A 19,792-nucleotide genomic window follows, 5' to 3' on the forward strand; every position below is an offset into this window, starting at 1 on the left:
CGTGACTTTACCGAAAGAACCAAGACGATGAATCCCTGCAGTCACGAAAGCTTTAAATCGAAACATTTGAGATGTGTTATGTTAAAATAACAATAATAAAGTTGGTCTTGGTCAGTGGTGGAGCCGCACGCGATGAGCAACCAAAATCGCCACGAGCTCCGCAGTCGAGCGGGCCGCGACACGCTCCGAGAACCACCCTCAACGCAGCCAAAGCGACACACCAATGGGTTTGTTGCAACCCATGTAATCCAGCTTGAGCCGTCTCGTTATCTGCTTTTCGATTTCATAACAATTCCCTTGCAGAATAATAAATAAGTGAAAAATAAGTGAAAAATAATCCAACTTTTCTTTCTTAAGAATAAAGGCACTGTTTCAGTCTGCTAATTAAATTGGAATGCGTTGCCTGTTTAAAACACACGAGCGTGTTTTTTTGATCTGTACTTTTATTTTAATTGCGAGCATGCTTAAAAAAAGAACTTGCTTAAATGGCACACAGACATTTGGAAAACTCAAACTTAACCTCATATTACAAAATATTCACAGATTCTATTGTTTTTAGTACCTTAGGTATTTCACAACATTAAGACGTGAGATGCAAAAATGTCCAGCACTCGAGGGACATTTCTACTCAATTTCAGACAGCCGAGCAGTTGCAGCAACGAGCGTTTGCGGTCAATGCGATGGAGAGAGTGGTGAATATCCGAGCACGAGAAATGGACGCTGCTGTGGAGCCTTGAGGCCAGGAGAATTATTCCCAACACCAACCACAAACGAAAAACCAAGAGTCAATACGTGAATGTGAATGCAGGCTGCGCTACCATTTTGTCAGGGCCACATTTTACACCCCCTCACCCTACGGAGACACCGTTATGCCGTGAAACTTACGCACGCGATTACCGAGCTATACATGCCGAGAACTCACCTTTATTTCTACCTTACATCGTAAGCTCTTTGAACGACAGCACTAATTACAATGGCATATGAAGACGGCACTTTCGTATCAGGATAACTTATTTTGTGAGCTTGTTCTCAGAAATGTTTGCCGCACGAATGCGCACGAGTTTCTTCACCCGTTGTGATTTGCAATGGTGGATCCTGCAACATGTCGGCAACCTTGACTCGTGTTCCACATTGTTCATAGTCTCAACAAGCAGTAAACTGGCTACACAGCCTCGTAGATTCACGGGACACATCTGGTAGGGCACTGCGGACATTTCCCACCAACCTCGGGGACGCTGTCATATATTTCCCGACATATGCGAGCTCAACAGATGGCATAACTCTAATTATATTTCTCGTTTTACTTCACCCGAAACCATGGAGCCTTTTGTGAAGACCCATTCAGCCAAATGCATGCTTGTGAAACGATCTGCAGTAGAATTTAGGATATGTTTAGTCATGTTGGCACATTCAATCGGTTTAGAAAAGCCACATCAACAGGCATGCTCGCGCACAACTGCAAGTCTTCTGTACAGCCCCGTGATTTGCTCCTAAGTGAAATCAACCACAGATATTGCCGCGTGTGCACAAACACTGCGATGTGCCCAAGCAAATTAATGCGACAATTGTCTCGGGGAATACTGGGGATTAAAATTAGCAGATAAAAGATGCTGAATTACATTTGGCCAAATGCATCTGCTAAGGAATTGGAAAATGGAATCTGCTCAACCAACTAAATGAACAGACCAAATATAATTAAGTATTTTAATCCTGACATCGTCAAACATTTTATTGATTTGATTGGGGATATTTTTTTCTCCCCATTCATACTCCTTTTAAATACCAAGTGAAAGTCAGAGACCCTCCCTGCTCAGACATTGGGGCGGCACTCATTTCCATTGGCATTCACAGGTGGAAAGTCCACATTACCGTGGCCAGTATATCCATAGAATGACCACAGCCGACTTGCCACAAAATGGTACACATTTCCTTGACCCCAGGATGAATAAGGTGATTGACTTCCGATTGGGATGTGAACTAATAACCTTCCGATTGTGAGTCTAGCACTCGTGAAAAAAAAACTAAATATCCGAAAGTGGTGAGTTTTATTAAACGAGCACTTGATTCATGTACAATTTTCATCCGATTGAACACTCGTATTTCCCGCACCTGATTGGCCTCTTGTCACTTAGATACAACGCAATCGAGATTCAAGTGGAACAAACCGGGAGGCGTCTGCCAAGCATAGCCGGCAAGCGGTTCCACAGCCCCCGAACACAAGATGGATCCATTTATAGATATCCCACTAAAATAGCGAGATATAGAACATTGATTTCACAGTATACACATAAGCAGTCCCCCTCTTTAACCTCCCTTATCCATTCCTCTCTTAAAACTTAACCTCTTCCCCATTCTCTTCCCTCCCCTTTCCCAACCCCCACTACTCCACCCCCTATTGTGGTCACCCATTCCTCATCCTTTGCACACCCCTACCGTCTCAATAAGTTTTGTTTATACCATTTTTCATTATAATCGAATCTATAAATGGATCACCTTGAATTACAAGAATTTCCCCACGGCAACTCATTACCTGACAGCACGCCAGGGGGGGGTGGGGGCAGCTTGATTGACCAAGACATTGAGCGTTCACAATGCGCCCTTCCGTGTTTCTGCACCGGTCTTATATTTCTTGTGGCATTTTGGCCTCACAATAACAACAATTTTATTATTACAGAACTTAATAATTTAAATTATTGCCCAGCTATGTATTATGCTGCAAAACGTTGCGATCGAGTCACAATAACATATGCAGAATGTACACGTTTAATACGTCAAGTGACATAGCAAGCGTAAGACACTACTCTAAATATGTGGTTTACCTTGGAGACCGTGCTCTTGTTTTAAAGAAATAAAAATAGAATCCAAAAACACATTCAAACGGGTTCTCTTGGCTTTAAGTAAAGAAGTGATCATCGTAGAGGTGGTCTGGTATTACACGGATACACCAATATGATTTAGACTGGCTGCCCTCTTGCTGTCAAATCCAAGGAAAGTTGCATTCTTTAAGAATTCATTAATGGGAGAGAGAAACAAAAGTTCAACTGAAAAAGGGATTTCACGTTCTCATTTTGGCCTTCTGCGCACAGACACAAAGACTTTAAAACTAAAATGAGAGAAGCACAAACCCGAGCCTCGTGAAGCACGCCCCACTCTGCACCAACTCTCCTGGATTTCTGCAAGGAAGTGCAGTGGCCGCACAGTACTTCCCAACAGAAATCGGCACGAAGTTCTTATGGCTCCTCCCGTCTTTATAAATACCTGCGCACAATACGGTCACTTCTTACTTCGACGTGTGCGCGCAAAATAACCGATGGCCCCTGGCATGGCACACTGGGGGAGGAACACAGTTGGGAATCTGAGCTCAAAGCAAAGCGCGTGTTTGCACAACACCAACATCGTTTCCGCCAACAGCTGCATATCCTCCGTGCATCATTTCAGTGCCGTTTGGTGCCTTGTGTACAAGTGCTGAACAAAAGTGAACACGTATACAATTACTCTCAAACACAAATTGCATCACAATCAAGATAATGTTTGTTGGACCCAGTAGACGTAATAAAAAAAGAACAAATAAGCAAACAGCGCTAATTTTACAAAAAAATAAACAATGGCCCCAGTTTGCAACTTCAAATTGTCAGGTGAACTGCTTTTGTAAATTTTTCCACTCATCGCAGTAGAAAGTCCATACAATTATTTGCTAAACTGAATTATCGAAAAATTAGGCCATTTTCATGTCACACTGCTCACTCACATTTTGTTTTCACATTGTGAAGATTTCCCTCCAAATTATGTTTTTAAACTTTTTTTTTTATCATTTTTCCTCAAGTTATGAAACGGGAGTTTATTTTTTTCATATATCTCCAGCAGCCCAACACTGTCAAACTCATTTACATATGCTATTGCGTGATAGGCACACACGACCTGGAATGGGGTTTTAGTTTTACAAAACAAAGCGAGAATTAATCAAGTTTTGATACAGGTCTTCATAACACTGGTCTCCCACCATGAACATAAGCGATCACAAGTTCTTGATTCAGCAAACCGTTTATAAACGCAGAAAATAAGGAATGATGATAGCAATTCACTGCCGTATTTTTCTGTAGAACTTCTTTTTATAACGTCGGCATTAGAAGGCTGAATTCCAACGGTGGCGGCTCAGTTGGCATACGCGGTTGTCTGCGGCTTGGTACGGCCCGCAGCACACCGTGATGAGAAAGCGACACGTTCTCAGGGGTTTCGCGTGCAACCTCCTCCTCCTCTTCACTTCCGCAGCGGCAACACACGAGGAAAACGACGCCGAAGAGAGCCGGCAGTCGGCAGCCCTCGCCTCTTCCTCTAACACTGCCAGTTCTTCCTCCACGCTTGGCAGTTCAGACTTGGCAACTTTGCTGCTACCGATTATCAAAGACGGGCCCCACTGTCCATCACAAAACGGCACGTTTCCCCATCACGAGAAAAAACATCTGTCGCCCCAAATATTTCTCTGCCGCTTTCCGTTCTCATTGTTCTCACCATGTTTTCTTTTTTATTCAATTTCAAAATACATTGACAAGTGTCTCACCTGCAGCCACATGCAGGGGAGGGGCATTGAAGAGCTGCACCCTCGTGGGTGTTGCTGGATGACGTTCAGTTAGTCGCAGGACTGCTGCTTGTGGCTTATTCTGCGCTTCAATTCAAACACATTGTTTGGACGATACTTCTAAGTTTTCATCCTCCCCCCTCCCCCCATCGGCATTAAAACTTGACGGTTCCAGCAGGCAGGCTACTGTTGCAGAGCCTGTAGTAGCGAAGGTCGTTGACAAACCTGTGTACGCATTGCGTGAATGATGGCAAATCCTGCAAACGTTAAACACAGGAAAGCGTTAACATTGATTTAAAGCACCTTCCGAACTCCTAATTTACAAATTCCTCCGTGATAATTGGCACTTCTCTGAAAGGTCAATAACAAGACAAACACAACTTGGCAAAAATAGCACAAAAGTGTGATGGAAAATAAACTTTAAAGCCACTTGCTTAAAACTCAAACAATATTTGAAAATTATAAATATATTGTTTTTATAAAAGCAACTAGTATAATTAACACTTAACTTAAAATTACAATTCTTCAACTTTATGACCAACAGAATATTCCTTAATATAAAAGGCTTTGAGGACCAATATGAAAAAAAATTGTTAGATGTTGTGTGTGTGTGTGCAATGTTAATCTTCAGCTCCTACCCAAGCCAGCTGACAAAACCAATCAAATGCAGTCGTCATCACGTGGGCAAATATACCAATTGATGTGGTGTTTCAACAAACCCGAATGGTGAAAGGCAAGCTGCATTCTGACGTTTCACTCGAGATTACACCCAGCATCATCAGCAGGTGTGACCACAAGTTCAGCACTAGAGTAAATAAGCTTCCTCATCAGGGACCTTAAGAAGGTGATATCAGCACACTCATGCACGTGATGCAGTTTAATAATCAGTTCATTACTTGTTGATTGGTTGTTTTGCAGGTTATAATAGTTTAGTAAGCGTAATTAATATACTCGTTTGTGAAAAGAGGCTATCAATTATATTAAGGGATATTGTTGGTCCTGAAGCTGAAGAATTGTAATTCTCAGTTAAGTGTTAATTGTAGGTATGTATTTTGAACTTCTTTGGAAAATACACAACCAACCTTGCTAATCAGAGGTGCAGGGGAAGACAAGGAATTAACACAAAAGCAGTGCTAAAGAAAAGAGTTTTCAATTTACATTTTAAAAGTGCATCCTTCCAGTGGCTTCCTACTTTCAGAAGAGCATTCCAGACGGCCACAGAAGCGCAGTTCGATGGAGCTGTGCTCTGCCAGATAACTCACCCTGTCCATCTTGAAGTTCCCAGCGAGCGTGCCCTTCTGTGCCATGTCCACGCCGTCGCACGTCTCCAGGAAGTGTGGCAAGAAAGAGGCGTAGAAGCCGTCAAAGTCGACCGAGGCCATGTTGTAGAGCGCCACGGCGATCTCGTCCTGCAGCAGGTCGTGCGAGCGGTGCAGCAGCACCTGCAGCAGCACGTGCAGGAACTGGAAGAGCATCGACGTGCGGAATATCGTCTGTGCAGGCAGGCGGTGAGGAGGGGGGGGTGAGACAGAGACCAGAATTTGCAGGGATACAGACAGTCATGTGATAAAACTGGTACCTCCATGATAAAATGGGCCTGTGCCAGACTGAGGAATCACACACAAGCAATAAATAAATAAATCATCATTACTGGTAAATAAACGTGGCTTACACCATTGAACACAGGTCAGAGTAAATGGACAGCGTGCGGCTGGTAAGGGTAGAGAGTGTGCACCTTATGGTATAGTTTATGTTTGGCGTTGAGGCTTTCCAAGGCGGCCAGGTTCTGCTTAAAGATGTGGATGTCAGGCTGTAAGAAGGATTGCCCAAAAGCCTGCAAAACACGACGCACGCAAACAAGTAAATCCAACGACTACACATTCACTACCAGTGCATTACAAATTAGTTTACTTCCAGTCTACTTTCAAAAGGAAATCCGTCTGTTAAACATGTCAATGTTTGTAAGAATTGCAAAAAATGTTATGCACTGCTACTTATAACATTTCGTCAATTGCTTTGCAAATGCCAATCGAACGAGGCTTAAAGTTCCGTAAAGATGGACCCAATCACGACACTGGGAATCTGGTTGTGCTCGAGGTAGTCGGTACCTGCATGATGGCCACAAATTGTCCCTGGTTTTCCATGGATTCCTCGTGGCCACCCCTCTGAATGGTGGCGAGCACGGCCGTCTTGAAGAAGTGGCGCCAGTTGTGGTGCAGCAGCTCGAACAGCAGCTCAAACAGCTCAGCCTTGATGTCCGGCGACGAGCGCTGTCGAGGGGGAGGAGGAGGAGGAACCACACGAGGCTGCGAGTTACACATGCACCCTGGATGGCGCACACGACGCGCTCAACCGGTCGACTCTGCTACACCAATTTAACCCTTTCCCATTCCGAGACGTCTGCAAGTTGCAGGGTGGGTTCCGTTCACCGTTGAATCTCGGAACGTGAAAGAGGTTGAGCATAGCGCCATTTTTTTTTAAGACCGCAGAGAACTGGAGCGACACGACCGCACTATTATAACTGGCGCCCAACTGTGCCACATGCCCTCCCGCATAGCATTGTGGGAGCCTCGGTACCGATTAAGTTATTTTAGTTTTCTTCCCAATCGGAAGAAAACGTCATTGGAATAGGAAAAGGTAAAACAAGGCAAAAATAACAAAATACTTGCATTCGTCAATAACACTGTGGCATTAAGTATATAATGCGACGTTTTGGGCAGTGGCCCTTTTTTATAGCGCATAAACAAATTAAAATGTTTAAATGTACATGGTGTGAAGGACCTGAGTTATTGATTTATGTGTTTTGAGTTTTACATTATTGTGCTTCTGCAAACACTGCCAATGCAGTGTCCATCATATGGTGGTGCAGCCGTGCAGAATGACACGGGACGAACTCTGCAGGCAGCGTGTGAAGCCCTGTCGCGAATGGGCCACAATCATTTGGGCTGGAAAACCAATGCAGGAAATGAATCATTTAGCGGCGGCGGAGGGTGACTCACCGCAGCCACAATGGGGTACAGCTGCTCCATGCAGAGTGAGATAATGCTGGGCAGGAAAGCCTTGAAGGCAGCGCCAGGCTCCTGGGCCACCAGCTGGAGGATCTTGAGGAACTTCTCCACCACACGGCAGCCCGCGCTCCCGTCGTGCAGGATGCTGTCGGCCAGCTGATCCCTGCACACGACGGAATGGAAGACAACAATAGTCACCTATCAACTCCTCATTGGCCTCAGATTATTGGAGCAAAGCATGGGGGGGGGGGAGCAGTGATTGCTTAAACTGGCAACCCTCCCGGCTTTTCAGCCATCAACAACTGTTCCCTCTAAACTAAGCAACAATAATCTGGATACTTGCCAACTTGCGTGCTATTGAAAAACAGACTTAATTGTTCATTGAGCACTCTTTTATGTTTAGTTGTCCTTCCCCCGCACCTCCGATTAGCACGGTGCGAAAGAAGTTCAACATGCATACGTACTCATCTGGTTAGCTGGCTGATTCATCGACACATTCAGTGCTTTCCCAGCACAAGCGTGTCACCATCTCGCTATACAGGATAGCAGCCTAATTATCTAATACAGGTGGCACTCGCCAGTTGGCAAAAGCAAGTATCATCCATGAGTAGGAATGAAATCTCCGTCCCCGTTGAATGCGCTAATCAGTGTGGCAGCTATACAGGCCGATACACACAAGCCACTCTGTACCTGCACGGATTGTGCAAGGGTAGGGTGGGGGATGTGGGATGCTGTACCGTGTAAACATGTTGAGAAAGGTCTGGATGGTTTGTTCTGTGAAGGGCACTCCAATTTGCACCTTGAGCCCTTGGAAGAGGCTCAGGAAAAATGTCAATATATCATCCGTCACATCTGGAGACGAGAGGAGGGTAAAAACACGAGTGAGGTTAATCCCATGGGGGTATAACATCTTTGCTGATATTTTCTTAGCACTGCGAAATGAATGCACAGTAAAAAATATATAAAAGTGAATGATGTCTTTGTGTAATGTTTAACACGCTGGATTTGCAATCCAGCGTTCACAGATACATTTCCCGGCATAGAAGTTGAAACAATGGGCATATTTATCTTAACCCCCCCCCCACCTCCCGGGGGCTCTGTCCACCCAACAGCATCAATGGGTTTAGAGCACAACCAATGCTATAACCGCACGCATCCTACCAACTGGCAGGATGCGTGCGGTTATAGCGTGTGTAATCCCATGTCTTCCTAAGACATCTGCCCAGAATGTAAGAGTAGGCCAACTAGCCTCTAGATGAGGTGAACATCTATTGGTGAACCTAGAGCTGTCTCGAGAGATGTGAACAATAAAATGCAGGGCTGCACTTTCACCATTAAATAAATACCAGGACATCAAAATTAATTGTTTTAAATTCCCAAATGTGTGTACCCTACCACTGTTACAAAAAACCGCACCCTCGGCACTCATCACAGCTGTACCTGGCTGGCTGATGAAGAGCGGGAAAAGCACAAGGGTGACCTGCACCGACTCCTGAATGGCTTGGTGACAAATCTGCCGAGACTTGGTCACCTCCTCCGATATGCTCTCCACCACGTCCCGCAGAATCGCTAGTGTCCGCCGCACAACCGGCTTGGCTGCACACCAGGCCACACCGACGAGACATTTCAACGGCCGATCTGCACTTGTAATTACACATTTAGGTTGTCTTACCCACAATTGTGTCCGTCTTGGGGACTTCCATCCCAGCATCCCTTCCGTTTTACCATTCCTTTTTTTTGTTCCATACATAATCCTTGACTCCCTTTCCCATGGTGTGCCACGGGTCAAAGTTGTTATTATATATATGCAAACATCTAACCTGGCTCCAGCAAAAGTTTGTCCTGTTGCAGGCTGTTCTTGAGTGCGCGGTACTGCTGCGTGAGCGTCTGAATCAGGCCGCAGAAGTTGGAAGAGCGCACAACCCACTGCTGCTCCCCATCGCCAAGGCTGGGCCAAGGCAGCAGCAGTGCACTCACCAGCGCTCGGCACACCAGCACTTGCGCCTGAGACAAACACACGCACACAGAACAGATATTGGAGTCAAGCGCAGAGGCTTGTTGTCAGCTGGGTGACACGGCCCAGCGGGAGTGCGTTCATCTGCTTGTTGCAGAGGGTTTGCGATTCGAATCCAGCAGCCACCCAGGTTAACACTGCCGGTGTTTTAATGGTAAAATACGCGCCATCTGCTCCATAGTGGAAGTTAAAGATCCTGTGATGTCATTTGAAAAGAGTAGGCCATTGTGTCAGTGTGGTGGTTCAAATTTGACAAAGTTGAAAATTCATCCCCAGCTGTGACAAACTATTGCAGACTGTGAAACACAGCGCCTTCCTGCATGGCACCCTTGCACTGTATGACGCAAATATCCAATGCGCTACATTATTAATATTCAAAATGCTTCACGACGGATTCATAACCACCACCATTAACTGCATCCAGTATTTCCAAACAAAGCTGTTTCAAATAGGCATAAATTAAACAGGTGATTTCCTAAACTGCAAAGATAATTATTAAACACTGATATAATAAAGAAAATGACCTTTTGCACAAAGAATTCGTACCTCAGCGTTCAGATGGTACACCGAGCCATCCGACACTTTGGCAAACATTTTCTGAACGGTGGGCAAAGTGGCGAGGAACGGGGGTCGCACGGTCGACGCGATGGACACCAGCAGATGCGCAGACGACAGGAGGATTTTCTCAGGAACCTGTAGCGCACGGTCCACGTCAGCTGTTACAACCACCAACTACAGCAGCACTCGCATTACCATAAAAAATGCACACAGTATTACACTCACGTGTGCAACATGCTATTGTTATTATTGTGATTTTTCTTGTTTTCGCAGGAAAGGCTCACCAAGTGGAGACTCGTTTTAAAGACTGTGGCGCCAGGTTTTCGGTGATGTTGCGTCATCGCAATGTATTATTTTGTAGGCATTTATTTTTAAACGTGTAATCCCAATTGAGTAATTTGTCAGCAAAATATCAGCATTGCGATGTTTGGCCAATAGCGCTTACATTGTTTTTAGCTATGGAGAAAACCTGAGAAGCCAGAGGGGGGCCAGGCAGAACAGGGGGAGAACATACAAACTCCAACACAGAAAGGTGCCCGCCGTGTCGGGAATCGAACCCTGGGCCTTCTTGCTGTGAGGAAAGAGTGTTGCCACTGCACCACCCTGCCGCTCCAAATGTTCAATGTCCAGAGTGGTTGTGCATGTGTTGAAAACAGATGACTATGCATTGGGGAATCCCAACTGTAAAATGTGTACTTGAATTGGGAAAATGTAGCTCTTACATGAAGCACTCAGGGGGAAAAGCTAATTATTTGGTGATACTGCGTTGGCAGTGGCACACAAGCAACACAAAATAACTCTACAAACTCGTCAGAGGGCAAAGTGGATTCCCACGAACGCCGACTAGTTTCCCGAGTGCCACAAGTGAGAACACCAAAAGGGGAAATTCTCGATTTGAAGCTTTCGTGACTGCAGGAATCCACTCTCTTTGGATCTTTCAGTAAAGTCACGTAGGTAGAAAATAAAATAAATCATTTTATAAAAATGATCAAAAAAACATTTTATTTTATACCTACGTGACTTTACCGAATGAACCAAAGAGTATGGGGAAATTCTCTCCGAGTGCGCTGGAACGTGACGCCGCCGCTGTGAGTGTTTTGCACTGCGCAGGTGATGGGCACCCACCTTGTTGTCCAGCAGCGGGGCGACGGCCAGCATGGCGGTGGAGACGAGAGACACAAACTGCTTCTGGTCCTGCCCTTGCCGCCGGAGCTCCGTGCCAAACTGGGCCAGCCAGTGGCTGTAAGCCTGCAGTGCAGCGAGCGACTGAGCATGCCTGCAGTCATCCGACAGTCATCGCAGAGGCACACAAGCCAAAGGACGGGGGGGCAAACATCAGTGAGTTAAGACCATCTCACCGGAACTGGATTCTGACTTTGTAAAAAATCACAACATGCAGGAAATGTATTACAAACTGTGGAAATTACTGTACTTTTGAAGACTGCAGGAAGGGATTTGTAGAGTCACCATTTAACAAGCTTTAGCAATGGTTCCTGCCTGCCAACTCGTATTGCACCGGAGCATGTTATGTGATAGCAGTAACGAAAATAGTTATTCAAAAGGTGCCAACGTATCGTGTGAACTACCACGGCATATTAAGGGAGGTTCCAATACGCTGCGCCATTCACAGGATTCTAGGAGTACTCACACGTCAATGAGGTCTGGTTTCAGGACAGATGGTGCCGCAGTCTCTATGGCAAACAACTTGGTCTGTGTTCCGTACAAAGTCATTTCCACCAGCCTGTGGTACCGACAAGGAGAATAAAATGGCAAGACACACAACCATATTCGAGTTGTTAATAATCAGTAAACCGGTAACTGTTTTGTGAATCAATCGATTCAGAATAGTTGGGAACCGTTAAGACTCCAGCGGAATTGTAATAACGCACGCACGGATTGGCACAAGGCACATGCAACTCTGGCTCGCCGCAGCCATCTTCAAGGCTCCAGTGAGGAGCCCAAGTCACTGGCGCGTGATACATTTCTCGGTGAAAAAACAACTGCATCCTTGCAATTGCTTGCGCATGCCCCTGCTGGTGGACGGACTTCCACTAGAGGGAGCTCGAGAGGACATTTGGTCTTCTCTTATATACTGACCAGGTGTGAAAGGAGAGGCGGGTGTACCCACACTTAACCCCACCACACAGCAGGACCTCGGTGGAAAGAGGCAAGGGGGGGATTTTAGAAATGTTCCCAACTGCCGCACCGAGAAATTAAACCGGTAGCCACTGGACTGCAAGTCCAGCGTGCTAACCATTACACCAATCGCTTCACGCGACTGGCACCACGGTCGCTCGCCAGCGAACGCTCGCCTCTGCGCTGAGAAATCACAAAACGCCTCAGGGGTCAAATGCATCACGGCACTGCATTCGGAGGGTGCCCTACGCCACGCAGCTGTTTCCACCAAATGCCGACCTCGAAAGCTCCGTACCTTTCCACGATAGAAAGCGCGTCGCTGACCCTCTCGTTAAACACGTCCCCGATGAAATGCTCCGCCAGGCGTCCCACGGCCTGCAGCAGCGAGCTGAGGTCGCGCAGTGAGCAGTGCAGCCGCCGGCAGTCGCTCTCCGCCGTGATGTTTAGCCTGCCGCCTGCGGGCACAGTAGCGAAGTCAGGAGCCTGGCCGAGACTGCATCGCCATCATCATCAGCCGTCATCAATCCAGTGCTGGATGATGGCCTTGCCAAGCCACTGCTATCTCTCAATATTATTGTTGCTACGCTTGTTTACCAAGGAAAGTCTCAAATTAGTCTCAAGACTCGTTTAAAATAAAAGCCAAATGAGTCTCAACTCACTTCAGGAGGTAATTTTGCAGGTATTTATTTTTGCATTGAGACGTTTGGCCAATACAAATTACATTGTGTGTTATTTTAGCCATAGAAGGAAAGCGTAGAGCCTGCAGGAAACCCATGGAGAACAAGTGGTGAAGATACAAATTCCAGAGGCACCCTCATCTGGAATCAGACCCAGGTCCTTCTCGCTGTGAGAAACGAGGAGTATTACCACTGCGCCACCCTGCCTCCCAGCAAAACCTCAAGCACTTGAGAATCAAATTAATATAAACTGGAATTGTCTTTTGAAAACAGGTTATACAACCGCAGTGTGACAATGACATCTGATTATTGTAGCATGAAGTGTGATTGTTTACCAGCTCCGGAATGCACGATGAACTGCTGCAGTCCCAGGTATATCTCAAGATCCTCTTGAAGTATAGGTGACTGGAAAATAACAGAGTTGATGAGTTATTTGAAACTATCACCGTGTAATTGCGAAGTGGGATGAAATTTGTTTGATCATACATGACAAGAATCATAAGTATCGTTGTGGAGAAAATAAGTAATGCATATCTGTCCCTCAATATTACAAACAAAAGTATTACATGTCCATCAGCCGCACGGCCCTCTAGGAGGGCAGACTTTCAGCAGCACCAATGCAATACAAACCAACTCTGAACCGGTTTTGACACGAGTGTCTCATCAGAAGTCCGGTTTGCATGCTTGCACCAATGCTGGTGAACTGCTAAACGTTTATAAAACAGGGGCACTCCATTGAATTTCACTTACAAAGCAAATTCAAAAGGCTGATCTGCACATATGCCTACGGCACAAAGTTCCTTTCAACCAGTGTTACGTGACAGTGATTAATTCCGTTGTAGCAGACTGAACTGCAAGTTTAACAGCCACTTCTGAACGGTACCCTCGCTTGGAACACACCTGACCCATGATTCAAGAGGGGCAAGAATGTGTTTCAAGTAATACAACTTTGCCAGCCACCTTTAAACTACACAACATTGCTCAGCGATCTAATAAACACTACTACCAACCACTGGTATTTGTTCATTGTACTTCTGAAAAGAATCCAAAGACATTAGCTTCATCTTGGATGAGGCCCATTTCCCCCCCCCCCCCCCCCGCTGCTGCTGCAGAATGCGTTGGAGCTGTGTTCATACCAAGGTACTGAAGGCGTGAGCTGGTAAGAGTTCTGCCACTTTGGCGACCACTTCCAGACTCTGGTGTAAGAAGTGCTGCCATTCGGTCTTATTCTGGAACACAACAGTGAAAACCAAGCGAGGAGTATGACAATAGATGTCATGATCTGACCAAATTTGTGTCATTAAAAACCCTCCAGCACCCATCAGAGCAAAACAAATCAAGTCCCACGTGTACAAGCATTCATCATTGTTATTATTTCAGCTCACTCTCCAGTGAGTTGAAGATCAATCCTCACAACTGAATTTTAGCAGCAATTAGGTACGCGACGCCTCGTTTGAGACCACGTCAAATATCACCGGCACAAGATCCAGGAGGTCAGAACCCAACTGGCTTGTGAGAGAAAAGCAATGGGGCAAGTCGGTGCGCGGAGGCTGAGGTTATGTAGTACAGGACGATACGGTGTCAACGCGCAAAACAGCGACAACATGCTACCTACCGCAGCTCTAGAAGCTTCACCAAAGCTTTACTTAAAACGAAAATAACAAAACATTGCGTTGAACATCTAAACAATGTCTATAAATACAATCAATTAAACTTCAAACTAAAATGTCTATATTAATATGACCAGATAAATAAATCATTTGGATTAAGTTTATAAAAAAATAATAAAATCACTGATAGTAAAATCTACAGCATAATTATACCATTTCTAAGCTAATGTAATGCTGCTTATATAGATGCAGTAAAGCAAATGTGTTTAGGCATAGGAACTACATGAATATAAAACAGCAACATGTAAATTATGTAAACACAGACTGCTAAAACCCTAAGCAAGACGTATTCACAGCTATTAACACCATGTTGCTTGACACCACTGAAGACAGAGGTCAAATTCAATTTAAGAAAATTCTTATTTGACACCGACGTGTACAATAAAGCCAAAGTCACTTACGTCGTCATCCAAAGTTTCGTCATCGAGTTCCTCCAGCTGTGCCTGGTTGTAACGGAACTGCATTCGACGCAAGACTTCAGCGTTCAGCGCAACCAACGCATCCTTGTACCTGAACAGCAACAAGCCTCGTGAGACTCGTGTACATTTCACAACTCAACACCTCTCTCTCTCTTCACACACACAACAGCAGCAGCAGCCGCAGTACACTTACAGGGTTGATAAGTGTATCTGACGAGAGTAAGCTCCATTAGCGCGCAGTATTTTGGTCAGAATTGATTTGGTTCATTTCTTTTACATTCATTTCAGGTAGCCTTTCCAGCTTACTTTGTGAGGTTTTACTTGATGCTGCTACTCTGACACAGTGTTGCTTTGTCACTGAAAACAATGCCTACATTACATTTTAATAACATTGGTAATTAAGGCAACTAACCAGCGGCAAAGAAAAGGCCCCGACACCGCTGCACGTCTCCATCACTGGAACATGCTACACACAGTGGATAACGTATGCTTCGGGTGAGGTTGATTTGCAGTAATCGTCAACATGATTGCGACATAGGACCCCAGAGCTTGGGCCAGTGCTGGCGCCAGTTCAATCTCCCACTGCTCTGGAGTTTCCCGTTTGCGTGCGCAAGCCTTGCTCGCGCTACACATCCTACAACATTTTGAGATGCAATTTACATGACGCTGAAGAAGAATAATTATTACGCATAGAAATGCAACAAGACTTCCAATTGCTTTATGAGGGCTACATTTTATATGCACGAGACAAAACAACTTACCTTTCTAGAACACCTTTCTTATCGGCCATTCTACTCCGGATCTTTCCACTAAGGTAGTCCAGGAAGACTGACCAAATGTCCAAGCAAGCAAAGTAACCTTCATGCGTGGGCTAAGGAAATAAATAACATTTAAAATTACAAACACGTACAACGAACAACTCCGAAATGTGCGTTTGTAAGGAAATCAAATCACTATGGTAACAATGGAGGCTCATCATGGACAAACTGCCACTCTTTAAGCATCACAGTGGAACCATATTTAAAACTATCCTGTCTCCAAATGTACAGAAACTTTACATTACAAAATAGAATTTTTATAATAATCTTGTATACAGTACTGGTAAAATGCTTTCTCTCCAGTCACTCGCTAAAATCCATGGCACGTGGGGCGAGTGGCACGTGGGGCGAGTGGCACGTGGGGCGAGTGGCACGTGGGGCGAGTGGCACGTGGGGCGAGTGGCACGTGGGGCGAGTGGCACGTGGGGCGAGTGGCACGTGGGGCAAGTGGCACGTGGGGCGAGTGGCACGTGGGGCGAGTGGCACGTGGGGCGAGTGGCACGTGGGGCGAGTGGCACGTGGGGCGAGTGGCACGTGGGGCGAGTGGCACGTGAGGCGAGTGGCACGTGGGGCGAGTGGCACGTGGGGCGAGTGGCACGTGGGGCGAGTGGCACGTGGGGCGAGTGGCACGTGGGGCGAGTGGCACGTGGGGCGAGTGGCGCGAGTGGCACGTGGGGCGAGTGGCACGTGAGGCGAGTGGCACGTGGGGCGAGTGGCACGTGGGGCGAGTGGCACGTGGGGCGAGTGGCACGTGGGGCGAGTGGCGCGAGTGGCACGTGGGGCGAGTGGCACGTGGGGCGAGTGGCACGTGGGGCGAGTGGCACGTGGGGCGAGTGGCACGTGGGGCGAGTGGCACGTGGGGCGAGTGGCACGTGGGGCGAGTGGCACGTGAGGCGAGTGGCACGTGGGGCGAGTGGCACGTGGGGCGAGTGGCACGTGGGGCGAGTGGCACGTGGGGCGAGTGGCACGTGGGGCGAGTGGCACGTGGGGCGAGTGGCGTAAAGTTTGAGCGGCTTGTGGCCTTGTTGGCACAAATATTGAGTGGCACTTTGAGTGGCACGTAAACCGGGTGTAACACTGATTATATGCTGAGCACAATTGTAACTTGCATGTCCTGGTGCCAGGTTTCAGGCCACATGCCAGACTAATGAGACGTATCTCCAACTTTTTCTTTAAAATAACTTAAATAAAAGTGAGTCTTATAATTTGGAGAATATGTTTAGAGCTTGAATATCAATATTTTAACTACGAAATTAATACTCTATTCACACATGCATGCATGCATACATCTATCAAGCCAGAAACCAAATGACTTGCCCATACATCCATTCGCTCTTTTAAAACGGCACACAGCCCACTCACCTGGTTGAATGTATATCTGAAAAGGAGAGACAGGAACTCTACAACTGGGAAGCGGTAGTTGGACTCAATTCTCCGGAGGTGCACACTCACAAAGAGCCTCAAAAAATCTGTAAACTTCTCCAGGTAGCTGCGCGGAGTGGAGAAGGGGAGAGGCAACACAAAAAGCAGACGCTTTACCAACAGGATGCAATCGTAGATCAATCTTGAAATAACAAATGTTGTCTTGCAGCGCACTATTTCCAAGGGGTATTGCACAACTAGAAACGGTTTGTGGTTTGTTTTCGATTGTCTTTGTTTGGACTGCCGAGCAATGCTGTGGGTAAAAAGGTTTTTAGCGGAGTTACCTACAGGGGCTGTATGGGTTCTCTTCAGACTCTGAAACAGCAAGAAACAAGCAGTCATCCAGACCTCACGAGTGTCCCCTTGAAGCTGTGGTCAGGTTACTAAATTAAGCCCCTAAGCATTGCCAATGCAGTGTGTGCCAAGACTTAGAGGGTGATGGAAAGGTTGAGCCACCACCTAAGTGTGATGCGCATTACAGCAATTATTTAAGTTGTGCAAACACACCTACAAAATGGAAAGTTGATTATATCTACTTCTTTTCAACAAACATTGTGTCCGAGTGCTCGGATTACTACTAGAAAATGCAACCAATTCAGCTTCGCTTGGCCCCACAAAGGGCCTTGATGGAAATTTGCAATAAGAGATGAAAATAATTTTAATGAGGCTAAAATCGTCAGTAGAACAAAATCGCTGAGAATTCCTTGTTAATTTTATGAAAAACATCAAAATCATTGTGCAACGGTATACATTTCTTGTATGGGCACGATAATTAAACCAGATGATACGATGTCCCATCTCATTTAAGACGCTTCGCCTAGTGTAAGGCATTTGTGAGGTTCAATGAAAGCTGCAAAGCATCCTAATTTGAATTGAAAGCAGACTTAACATGTAAAATGTCAAGCACCAAAAACTTACCTGTTAATTACACCCCAAACAGATACATAACGTTGCATTGCACAACAGCAATGCATAACAAACGACAACTTGCCATTCGAAGGAATGTATACCACCTCATGAATTTGTGACCAACGGAATTTGTCATTTCTGCAAGAAAATAAACCTACAGCTGTGTATTTTTGTGGGATTACTAACCCCATAGTACAGCCAAAAAGGTCGGGTGCTACTTCAGTGAGCAGATGCATAACAGAGAAACACAAACACAGCTGGGCTAACTGCCAGAAATGCGTCGCCCACTCCCCCCGGCGCCGCGAACGTCTGCAATCGCTACGGAAGATGAGCAAAGTTCTCCGTTGAAGGGGGCGCGCGCACACCTCTCGTCCAAGGCGTCGAGCCGAGCACGCACGCCGCACGCCTTGTTGTCCTTGGTGATCTTCTGCAGCAGGTAGAAGGTGTGCTGGAACATGCGGAAAAGGTACTCCTCGAACTCGGCCGGCACGCAGTTTTTGGACATAAGCTCGTTGATGCAGGACATGGCCAGGACACCCAGGGACTGCGAGGGGGAACACATTCAATGCAACACAAACAGCACAATGCATGAATACATAGTGAGCACAGTCGAGTTTCACACGGAGAAAGTTGGCACGACACAAGTTAGAATAACACATTACAACCTAACACAGCAACAACGTGCTAAAAATACAATGCAGGTGAACACATCAGTATGCAAGTGAATATTAGAAAAAAGCAATAACTTAACAGGGTTATTCCAGTTGGTCTACTTGTGACCATTGAATGCCACATTGTGGCTTGAATGTGCAGCAGTTTGCCAGCGAAAATTTTGATTAACCATTACTATGCAATCGGCTCGCACAATACGGGGAATAAAGAACCTGCGGGCTTTGTTTTGGTAAGTTCTAAATTATTGCCAAACGTGGCCATAATCCACGAGCAACTCAAGGGAGCTGCTCTACACAACACAGGAAACATGAAAACAAAACCAGGGCTATCACCAGCGAGGCTTTTGGCTCGGGCTGGTCTCGGTTGCCCTGCCGGTGCGAGCCGCCGTTGGGCGCGTCTCCGCCCATCACCGTGGGCACGATGGCATCGCAGCCGAAGCGGGCAAAGTGGAAGATGGTGGCGAGGAGGTGCGGCGTGATGCTCGCCGACAGCGGGATCCAGCTGAAGAGATGCGCCAGGCACTCGAGCGCCAGCGAGCACACGTGCTCGCTCTCGCGGTCGAGCCGCGGAATGGGCTGGCTGAAGAAGCGCGCGCCGTCCGCCATGCTGAACAGGCTGCCCAGCAGCTCGCCTGCGGCAAGGTCACAAAAGTAATGATGGCCACGTTGCAAAAATGCCATCGTTAGAATTATGAATTGTCACATCAGGGTTATAAAATAAAGTCTTGTCCTTAATGAACTTCTTTACTAAGCAGTGCATCAAATTACATCTCAGAATTGGCCCCGAGAAGACAAAACTACAAATAGTTCCAGTTTATTCAATAGGCCTGACAGTAATGATGTGTACGACCAATGGCTTTGGTACACTCGCTGGAAGCGATGTATGTTTTTATATGGGTCATAAATTAAAACTA

General features: G+C 46.3%; 1 protein-coding gene across 1 annotated transcript in view; it reads right to left on the reverse strand.

Moving 5' to 3' along the window:
• Positions 1–434: 434 nt before the first annotated feature.
• XPO6 (exportin 6) overlaps positions 435–19,792 on the reverse strand; it is a 32,414-nt gene continuing 13,056 nt past the window's right edge. The window contains exons 7-25 of the mRNA XM_078867291.1: positions 19,212–19,510; positions 18,573–18,751; positions 17,239–17,365; positions 15,820–15,929; positions 15,041–15,149; positions 14,106–14,198; positions 13,305–13,374; positions 12,588–12,747; positions 11,805–11,897; positions 11,282–11,432; positions 10,145–10,291; positions 9,405–9,588; positions 9,025–9,180; positions 8,322–8,436; positions 7,576–7,747; positions 6,685–6,846; positions 6,312–6,410; positions 5,839–6,069; positions 435–4,833 (exon numbers count right to left, since the gene is read on the reverse strand). Of these exons, the coding sequence (XP_078723417.1) occupies positions 4,732–4,833; positions 5,839–6,069; positions 6,312–6,410; positions 6,685–6,846; positions 7,576–7,747; positions 8,322–8,436; positions 9,025–9,180; positions 9,405–9,588; positions 10,145–10,291; positions 11,282–11,432; positions 11,805–11,897; positions 12,588–12,747; positions 13,305–13,374; positions 14,106–14,198; positions 15,041–15,149; positions 15,820–15,929; positions 17,239–17,365; positions 18,573–18,751; positions 19,212–19,510 (2,759 nt within the window). The 3' untranslated portion in view covers positions 435–4,731. The remainder of the gene's footprint in view (positions 4,834–5,838; positions 6,070–6,311; positions 6,411–6,684; positions 6,847–7,575; positions 7,748–8,321; positions 8,437–9,024; positions 9,181–9,404; positions 9,589–10,144; positions 10,292–11,281; positions 11,433–11,804; positions 11,898–12,587; positions 12,748–13,304; positions 13,375–14,105; positions 14,199–15,040; positions 15,150–15,819; positions 15,930–17,238; positions 17,366–18,572; positions 18,752–19,211; positions 19,511–19,792) is intronic.

Source organism: Lampetra fluviatilis, chromosome 23 (genome assembly GCF_964198595.1).
Source record: "Lampetra fluviatilis chromosome 23, kcLamFluv1.1, whole genome shotgun sequence".
Classification (NCBI taxonomy): domain Eukaryota; kingdom Metazoa; phylum Chordata; class Hyperoartia; order Petromyzontiformes; family Petromyzontidae; genus Lampetra; species Lampetra fluviatilis.